The sequence below is a fragment of the Poecilia mexicana genome, unplaced genomic scaffold (genome assembly GCF_051168715.1).
Source record: "Poecilia mexicana isolate PSO_F unplaced genomic scaffold, ASM5116871v1 scaffold_3, whole genome shotgun sequence".
NCBI lineage: Eukaryota > Metazoa > Chordata > Actinopteri > Cyprinodontiformes > Poeciliidae > Poecilia > Poecilia mexicana.
Window position 1 is genome coordinate 20,747,818 of NW_028263372.1, and position 10,534 is coordinate 20,758,351.

At 37.3% G+C, this 10,534-nt stretch overlaps 1 protein-coding gene across 1 annotated transcript in view; it reads right to left on the reverse strand.

Moving 5' to 3' along the window:
* Positions 1-3,723: 3,723 nt before the first annotated feature.
* Positions 3,724-10,534, reverse strand: part of zfhx3b (zinc finger homeobox 3b) — a 141,384-nt gene continuing 134,573 nt past the window's right edge. The window contains exon 11 of the mRNA XM_014972913.2: positions 3,724-10,440. Coding sequence (XP_014828399.2) covers positions 8,717-10,440 — 1,724 coding nt within the window. The 3' untranslated portion in view covers positions 3,724-8,716. The remainder of the gene's footprint in view (positions 10,441-10,534) is intronic.

The following is a 10,534-nucleotide window of genomic DNA, read 5'->3' on the forward strand; positions in this document are numbered from 1 at the left end:
TCTGCACTGTAAAACCTCAGAACCTGGGATATAGAATACAATTAGAGTCTATGATATAATATGATAACTAGTGTGGCATGTCTTTAGGATAGATACAGTTCAACAAAGCCTGGTTGATAGCAGGGCAGTGAAATAATTTGTCTATTTATTTCCTCCCCTGCTCTGTGCTATGTGACAGTAGAGTCTAACATGAATGGTCAGGCTAGTTAGCATGGCCACCGATGATGACAGATAAATGGTTTTCCTGTAACAGTACGTTGTTTCTCTGCCATTAGTACATTGTGCAGCGCATACCTGGGATTGATTGACAGCCCTGAAACTGGCTCAGACTTGTTTTTGACCAGGAGAGGTGCATTTCTTCGGACTGTAATAGTTGCGCTGGTAGGAGGAGGAGGAACCTGATCTTTTCACAAATGATGTCTTATTTTATAGTAACAGTTTTAACAAATATGTAAAAAACTTTTTTTTTTTTTATAAAAGTTGCATACCCAGCTTTAAAGTTTTGTTTTAGCAATATTTTAAAAAAATAAAAGGGTAAAGAGTCTGAAGGAGTCAATAATGTTTATAGGCCTTGCAACATTTTGAAAGACTGTGGTCAATACTGTGTAATGATGAGGAAAAACTGAGAACTTCATTGATTATGCTTTTTAAAAAAAAAAAAAACTATAAACTGAACCGAAAGGGTTTAAATAAAAACACTCAGACTGTAATAGTAAAAGGTAAAATCAAAAAATTATCTTGATTGCAAAAATATTTACTATTAAAGAGTGAGCTCCATCTGGATACTCCGCTATAGAATATATTTTTAGGTCAAAAATGTTTTCACTGGAAGAATTGTGTTTAAATTTTATTAAAGTCACTCTAAAGCAGACTGATCACAGACATTTGTTTCCTTTCCCTCTAAAATAAATTCCTTTGACCTAATGTCTTAGTTTATTTTTACTGTAAACTGCATTACGTGCATGTTTTGAGACCGCGTATGGAAACACAATTATGTACAATAAACTCAACTCACTACAGAAATGTTCAAGGGAAATGAACATTTCTTTTTTGCACTTACCTTTTGTGAATTTTAGTTAATGAGAGGAAATCACAGGACAGCATCAGAAATAGTGAATTACAGTAGCTTCACTATGTACTGTCAAATATTTACTTGTCCAAGATGGTGTATGGCAATAGGAAGCTGTAAGCAGCACCTTTGGCTGTAATGGCTAAGTTAGTGATGTGGATTGAGAATAGTAATTAAATAGGGGGCCAACAATTGGCAAGGTGGACCCTGTACCTTGAGGCCTGGGGAAAATGGGCTTCAGACCTCACATTGCCGAGGGCCTATGTTAAACGCAGGCGTTAACCCAATTTCACACTGTGTGACTGAGCCTGGCCTGTTTCAGTGAAGCCTCCAAGTGTGCGTGCCATCTGGTCCAGGCCTGTGAAGGAAATGGCCTTGCCTTTCACACTGATCGGATTAGGGTGTTTTTAATTCATTCGGGATGTGCCCTTGCGTGTTAATTGGCTCAACATGGCCAGTGAATCTTGCCTGTTGCCTGCAACAAGATGTTCATTTCTTTCTGCAATCTTAAAGTAAAATTTTAATGTTTTTTTAATACCCTTACAAATTGGTGGGATTTCAAACATTAAGAGACCATAGCAATCCAACTATATTGTAGTTTAATCAACTCATGAGCACTTAGAAATATTAAAGTTGAAATTTCTAGAAAACAAAAAAACAAAAACAAAAATATTAAAAATAAAGAATTCAATTCACCGTGACTTTTTGTTCCTACAACAACTGGACATTTTTAAATAGCTGCACATTATTAAAAACTTTAATAAAGTGTTAATAGGTGTGTGGTTTCTTCAAGATCAACACTTAAAGGATGTGTAAGAATATCAAAATGCATCTCATTTTAGGATGTTTCATCAAGCATGGTTGTTAGTGGTTCTGATTGCATTAGCAACACACTGCCACTTCTTATTAAGAAGTTCACAGTTGTTGCTTAACATGTACATATTAGCCTGGCCCACTAACAATTCTTACTGCTGGCGTTAATGTCACACATTTGCTGGGAGCATTTCAGGTGATGAAGGGATCTAACAAGATCGCACTACATATTAATGAAAATAACTCAAATTCATTATACTTAAAAAAGTGAAGCTTAATATGCACAAACAGCTCTAACTACAAGTTAAGTGCAACAGAAGCTAAGGCTTGACCACTTGCATATCAGCATCAGTCCTTTCAAACAAGCAGCACGGGCAGATCATAATTTCTTTTCATCTAAATCCACATTTAACCAAGCATTGGTCAGCAACATGTGAACATGTTTCATTGTTTTAGTGATTGTCAATGTCAACAGTGCCTTTTGAGTGATGTTCTTTGAAATCCAGATTTTGACATGGAAACCAAAGTTCTGTCACAATATCCAATTTAAACTTTACAGCTCAATGTTTACAGGCCGGACCCTAAAAAGAATGCAACTCTTGAATTTGGACTCTGTTCAAGTTTTTGACCTTGCTGTTTTTTTTCACAAGAACACAAATATAAATCAGCGGGGGGGGGGGGGGGGGGGGGGGGGGAATATCTGCAAACGTTTTATAATCTTAGACAAAGATAAGTGTTTTTGCATCACGTGCTGAAAATGCTAATCCATTCATGGAAAATGTTGCAAGATGTCATAATCTTGTCATTGATAGTGCAGTTATATAGGCAGAGGTTGTAATCTTTATTTCAATAGGATCCAAGAGTAGCAGATTTTTTATTTTTTTTTTGTTCACTTGCTTGTTTGTTCTGGTGTAAGTATCCCAACACATTATGCTGTTAAGTTTGGAGGGAACATTAAAGAAAAATCTGAATAAACACTAACCAGTCAGAATGTGTCACATCTTCTGCTGCCAAAGCAGGACCACTTTGCTTCTACTTCTTTCGGTTCTGGTTTTAGCTCAGATACCACAAACATCCATGTTACACAGACAGACATCCTGCAAGCATGCTTGCAAGTGTAAACAATCTGTTCCGTTATCCTCAAAATGAACATTAAGTAGGAAGGGACAAAGAGCCAATTAGACATGGACTCACTAGGATAGAAAACTCTGTTCTGTTCTGTGCTTGGCTACAGGTTGTTATCAAGTAAATTTTCTTGCAATCACTTCATTCTGTCTACATATAATAAACGACAAAGACCAGTAATCATTCTCAGGCCATTCGGGTTAGATTTGTAGTCATAAAGGACAGGATTAAATGATTTAAATATACGCTGATGCTCTGCGAGACCCCATACTGTTCGTTTACATGAGCACACGTTGATTAAAATTAATAAATGCAAATATTTTTGTGAAACACAGCAGTCACAGAGTTTTGGATAATAGGATGAGTAAATCATTATAAATCTGAATTATGCTGCCTTCCCTTTTGTTTGCCGATCAGAAGAAAGGCATACAATATCCTAAGTACATTGGGTTGACCGCTTTAAAATTTCTGATAGAGATTTTACATTTGAATAAGTTAAATTTCTCAGTATGTTTTTTAAAAACTGTATCTGTATTAGCCAGATACAGGGTCAGACCTGTACAGTTTTTGAATTGCAGCAGTACAAAATCATTCTCAGGCCTTAAATGGGCCTTGGGCCAAACATCTGATGCCTCTGATTGAAAAGTCAAAACACGCATACCTCACTGGAAGGGTTCCACTCTCGCGACACTCAAAAATGAGTCCAAACAGTGCAGTTTATGCTCATACTTTTTTAATGTATCACAATGAGCAAGAAACATACTTGATGAAATATTTTCAAAGGAGTATATTCAATTACCATCTACAATCAACTTAACTAGGACAACAAGGTTTTGTGACAAAAGTTTCTTTAAAAGTCTGAAGTTCCATGTGGTTGTATGTATGTTAGTTTCCATGTAATTTGGTACAGTCTGGAAATCTTCATATAATTACAGTAACAAAAAAAAAAAAAAAAAAAAAAAAAAAAAACTAACAAGACTACAGTATAGAAAAGACATCAAGAACAACATTTTTGGTTTAACTTGCTCTTTTTTGTACATTGCAAGGCTGTTTTTTTCTACCCTCAGATGGGCTTCCTGGAGCCACAGAGCCATGCTTATGAGGCTCAAAGGAGGAGTAATTAAAGGAAATAAAAACTAAAAGCATAAAAAAAACATTGTGGCACCAGAAGTCACAAAAAGAACAGAGCGCTCCAGGTAACAGTTCATCTTTGAAGCTGGAGCAAATGGTTGTTTGGTTGTTAGTTTGGTTGGTAATTTTGGTTATTATGCTTTTTTTTAGTGTCTGCCTCTAAGAAAGACAGCTCCGAGAACTCGTCCCCTCTCTATGTTAATAATTTCCCTATTTAGATTATGTAACCAACACAGAGAGGGATGAGTCGCCGTTTGACTGGAGAGCTGTACTTGTCAGCCAGAGACAAGCACAAGAAAATTAAACGGGTAGCAACATGAAGAGGAAGAAATGAAGCAAGCATCTCTGTCCATTCTGTCCTGAAATCTGAAAAATGTCCATCAAAGAGCAGAAGCTGAGGCAGAGCTAGAGAAAGAAAGGACAGATGGAGGGAGGGGATGGGGGAGGTTAGAGGCAGCTGGAGCCACTTAAAGTTCAGTTTCATTTAAAGACTTCCCTCTGTGTCACACAAGTCCATTGGTTCCAGAGTCCATTCCCATTACAGAGATGTCAGTAATCAAATAAAGAGGTGGTTTTTAAAGCTGTTTCGAGCCTGCCTTTGGCTCCCGTGCCCAGTTTTGGTGTGCCCGCAGCCTCTCGTGTCCTCCTAACGAGGTCTCCAAAGCTTCCCAGAGTCCGTTTTATTCATTTTCATTCTTTCTTCATCTCAAAGAAAAAAAAAAAAAAAAGAAAAAAAAAGAGAGAAAAACAAAATGTCTTTAAATATATCTATATCTGTATACAGGTACATGTTTCACAGTGGGCAAAAAAATGACCTCTACAGCAAAATCTTGTCTTTGTCTTTCTCTTGTAAGTGTCCATTGAATGTATCCCAATGTGTAACTCGCATATATTTTATCGTAGCCACTATAAAATATGCACTCGTACGGGGCAGAAATTGTCGCTTTTTTTTTTTTTTTTTTTGTCACAACTGCATAAAAGCTTTGGCCACATTAACATATTCAATCAATGTTAAAAACTGCTCAGTGCTTCGGTTTCATCGTTCTCGTTAAGAGCTATAATGTTTCTGTTTGATTTGTTTAGAATTTTATCACAATCCAGCTTTGTGGTTCTGTTTATTTGGTGTATAACACATGAAAAAATAAATAAAAAGGCAAACAAGAAAAAATAAAAAAAAGTTGAATTGATGCTGGCTCTTTTGAAATACACACAGATACACACAGGCACACAAAACACACCCATACTGGCATCAGACCTCAACTTTGTGGTCCACAAGAGAGCCCACATGATTACACTTTGAGTAAACAGAGAACAAACAATAACATTGAAACAGTGAATATAAAGAACATTGTCACACCATAAAGTGGCCAGGTCATTTTCGTCTGTTTTTCTCAATTTCAGCAATTCAAATTAAAGCTAGTGTTAATTTATGATTAAAAGTAATATACAGAAAAGAAAGCAAATTGCAAACAAAAGAAAATAATATATATTTAAAAATCTTTAAAAATAAAATATGAAAACAAAACATAGTTGAGACAGAAAACTGGATAACTTAAGGTACACATTAACAGTATTTCCAAGGAACTGGATTTGAGAATTTTCAAGCTTGAAGACTAGAGCTACTGACATAAACAGCACAGCAAGGTATTAACACCAAGTCACATTTTTCTGCCAGAAGTAGCACTTTTAAAAAAAAAAAAACACTTTAGAGATTGTGCCTTGTATTCATTAGGGTTAATATTGACCAAAAGTTGTTTTTTTTTTCTACTCAAAAAATTTAAAGACACCTTGGTTTTGGTTTAGAAAATCTTGTGTTTCACATCATTAAAATGAGAAGATGCGGGCACCTATACACAACCATTTCCTTTCCAGCAAAATTAATTAGATGACTTCTTTGGACATGAGAGCATCCGAAGTGTTTGAAAGCAAGGGACATCTTCAATAAAATGAAATAAACTTCCAACTCTTCAGCAGAAATAATGTTTTGGACTCAAGATGCCCCTAAAAACCTGTAATCTAAGAGTGGAAGTGGTACCCTGCACAAACATGAAACAAGTCACTATTAGACCTCATGGGAAAGGGTGACAAGACCTCAGCAAAAAGCCATTGATTCCCTCTGAGACTAGGGGGAGGTTGAATGGCAATAATGTAGAAAAGAAAAATCAAAACATGAGACACATCAGTACCAGATGTATTATATACATTTTTTGGTAACCACTGTAACTTGCTTAACAAGTAAGCAACAACCTTGATTGGATGGAGGGATTTTCAGCCATGTTCCATGCCAGCACAAAATGACATACAGAGGTCACTGTGTTTCAGCAACCAACTATGCAAAAAATATACACAACAGTATACAGTCATTTTTAAAAAAATGAGAGAAAATAGATTGTGAAAATAAAAACAATCAAATGAAATCAGATTGATCAGTCCTTGCTTAAGAAAAATCCATAGTGATATTTGGAATGCACTGTTCTTTACAAACGTTATAGATCATTGGCTTTAAACATTGGTCTGTTCAAAAAGAAACTCTGCAAAATGTCCTTTGGAACAAATATTCACAGTCTTCAAAGTTCCGTTTTTGCAACAAGAAAAAAAAAAAAAGTGTTGCAGAGGCAAGAAATTGGTTTATTGTTTGTTTTAGTTAAAGCTTAGCCAAAAGCAAAATGAGCATGCATCTAGGTATTAATTTTTTTCATTTTTGTTTTTTCAAAAATCTACATTAGCAGCAAAACGTATGTCCTTGAAGACCAGACCTTATACATTTTCTTCAAAAAAAAAAATGGACATTTAAATGTGACAAAAGTCAAACAAAAATCAATAACCTCTATCTTACAAACTGCAATGGCTCTGTAACGGTGCTACTCCACAATGCAAGGACAAGGGCCCTTTTTGGTTTTTGGTTATTTACGTAAAAAAGCTACCCGCTTGCTTGCGAACAAGCAGAAATGGCAACTTGGATACGTACTCCTCTAACTTTTAAAACTTTGTGTTCTTTCCTCAAAAAACAGCAACAAATTCTCAAGTATAAAGAAGCCTCTTTTCTCATCTTTATGCACCAATGGTGAAAGTGTTTAGTCTTTGGATTTTCTTTAGTCTTAAAGCGTGAGAATTATTAGTAGTAATCTTTTTTTCATTTATGAAAACAAAACTGACAGAACAAAACAAAACAAAAAAAAACAAAACAATGTAGCCACTCAACATGAAGAACAACATACCTGCTTTGTAGTATATATGACTACAAACACAGGGCAGAAGGGAAAATAAGTGCGAAGAAAGAAACAAGAAGAATGACAATTAGGAGTCTGACAAGTGCACAAAGTTAACACAAAAATTAAATTAAAAATAAATCTCTCAGTATTTCACCCAGGATCATTTGGTTTGAACAATACCAACCACATCACAAAATTAAATAAATTTTGATCCTAAAGAGGATCCTGCCTTGTCAACAGGGGCATTTGGGAGAATGTTTCACAAGAGTTTGGTAAGACAGAAACAATGTTTAGATAAATTACCTCTCATTAACCTAGACTATTGGAATGACCAAGTCAACATCAAATGAAGTGTCTTAAAATTAGACAATACAAAAGTTAAATGTACACAAAGATTTTTTCCCCAACCTACCATACTGTTGAAATTCATTTCCAATGAAACAATCTACTCAACACCAAAAATGCTCATATCTATCATAAATACAGAAAGTTTTATTATTATTTTTTTTTATCAAAAGTCTTTTCAAATTGCCCATTACTATGTCTGCAATGCTTATCTGGATATAATGGGAATTCCTCACTTTATGAGGATTTTAAAATTAGGAATATTAATCATTAATTCTTTAAAATGCCCAGAAGAAATGCCTTGTTAAATTAAATTTAACATAAAACTTTGTTGTTAAATCAAGTTAAGGAAGAAAAAAAAATCATCTTATTGGAAAATAAAAAAAGTAAAACGTGAGTCTCTGTAACAGAAAAAAAACATCTTTGAGTTGTTGACCTGAGAATAAAATAGACATTACATTATTCTTTTACTTTTGCAAGCCATTGGTATCTGAATGCTTAAGTAGCAAGAAAACTGAACTGAACAGACTATTCTCCCATACAGTACATACTGGCTTTTAGTGACTGTGCTCTTAAGTAGAAAGTATTGGGTTACTTACTTGCATTCTTTAAAAAAAAGGGCTATTGGGTCATTATTTGCCAACTTATGTTCTTGTCCATTGCCATACAGTACAGCATTTTTCCACTATTACATAAAATATAACTGCTATGATCTTTGATCTTTCTTGTCCTCACACATTAGTATGCCTGGATTTCAGTTGGGTTAAACATAAAGAAAATGAAAAAAAATAAAAAATAAAAAAAATAAAAACCAGCATGTTGATATGGGAAAACAATCCACTAACATTTAATTTTTGGTTAAAAGCTTTGGAATTGCAGTTAGTCTTTACACATCTTTTTCTGAAACTGGTTTGTATACTTTTAATGTATTTTTAACATTGCTGCTTTTTATGATTTTTTGTGTTTTTTTGTCATTTTCTTTGTATTTTTTTTTAAATATTGTCCATCACTGAAAGCTCTTTTACAATCTGATGGAGTCTGTTCCTACACTAGCCAGGTTACTACTACAACTATTACTGTCTTTGACATAGGTAGGCTGCTGCAGCTCCTCTGTTGCCCTGCCCTGCCTATCTGCTGACTTCTGACTGCTGTCAGAGTCAGACTCGTCGGTAAAGACGTCTGTTGGTATCGAGGTCTGAACTCCTGAGGTGCTCAATGAACTTGAGGTAACCGTTGAGGGTGAGGACACTGGAGGAAAAGAGGAGGAGGGACTAGCACTGGGCTTTCCAGCTGAAGCTCTGGAGAAGGGGACCTGGGGCCAGGGTTTGCCGACAGCTGTGGTATTGAGTTGGGCCTTAGAGGAAGAGCACAGGGAAGTGGAGACAGCAGAGGATGGCATGGTGGCTGATGTTGTTGGCAAGGGAGATGGGCTGCTGATGGGATGAGTGGCAGACTGCGAGGTAGATGCGGTGTTAGGACTGGGGAAGCAGGCTGAAGAGTGAGGTAATAAACTAGTAGCGTGCTCTTTGGCATTTCTGACTGATCGCTTGATTGTTCTGTGTTTGTGCAATGCCGATTCCAGGTGTTGACTGAGTGCTTTCTCTCCATCCAACGTAGTGTCACAAGCCAAGCAGTCATAGAGACTTCCGCCCCCTACACCTACGCCACCGGGGACACGCAGCAACACCTCTTGCAGATTTGCCACAGATTGACCAAAGAAACAGTTAGATTTAATGTGGGTAATAGCCGCTTCTTCCTTGGTGAAAACAGCTTGACACTTGCGACAGGCAAGTTTACTCTGCGCTTTGGGGACAATGTACTGGTCTAGATGAAGGTCCATAGCTTTGTCATGTATTTCGTTCTGCTCAGAAGATACTTTGTTATGTGAGGAGGAGGATATGGGGGTTTCACTGTGGGGGTTGCTCTTTTGCTCCTCTGTTTTGACTGAATCTTTGGCAGCCTCTTTGCGATCCCCTAAGTTTTGAGTAGGAGCTGCAGTTTGGCTTGCCTTGGGTTGCTGGATCTGTTGAAGCTGCCGCTGCTGCTGCTGTAGTGCCTCCTGTAAGCTCTGCTGATATTGCTGGTAATGCTGCAATAGTGAACCTGGGGAAAGACCCATGAGTGCTTGGGACAATGCTGGGTTATATGGGAAAAGACTTTCCATACCATACATTGGTTGCAGATAGCCCCCCTGGAGAGCACCAGGGATCTGTGGGGTGTAATAAGGGGAAAAGCCTGGCATGAAGTAAGGTAAAAACTGGTTTGTAAGGAGAGCTGTGGGGTCTGATGCTAAAGCGGCCTGCAGAGCTTGAAGCTGGGCAGGATCTACTACATACTCCATACCAGGTGTTGGCATGGAGGTGGCAGGAACAGCTGTGTCTGGTTTCTCCTTCTTGGCACTTGCAGCAGAAGTGGAAGGGGCTGGGGTGCTTCCAGTTGATGATGGAGTTGAGGGTTTTTCTGCCTTTTCCTTGGGTTTATCCTTCTCCTTCTCTCTTAAACTTTCAACATCACGTTCCTTGTGGGATCCGGGTCGTAAGCCTGATGGCGTAGTGGAGGAAGTGGAGCTCGATGTGGGCGTAGGGCTTGAGTGAGAAGCAGATGTGTTGGTCTGGGCAGGGCTCGATGCTGCAAGAGATGCTGAAGAGGGAGGTTTATTAGGCAATCCAGAAGTGGGCAGGCTTGGTGAGGGAACACTGGCACCCGTCATATTCAGGAGGTTCGAGGGTTTTGGAGGAGTTAAAGCTGAAAGTTTGTCAGAAAAAACAAGAAGTGTTAAACCCACAAAAAAGTAGCATTAACAGCTGCAAAGAGAAAAAAACAAGGCATTTTGTTCAGT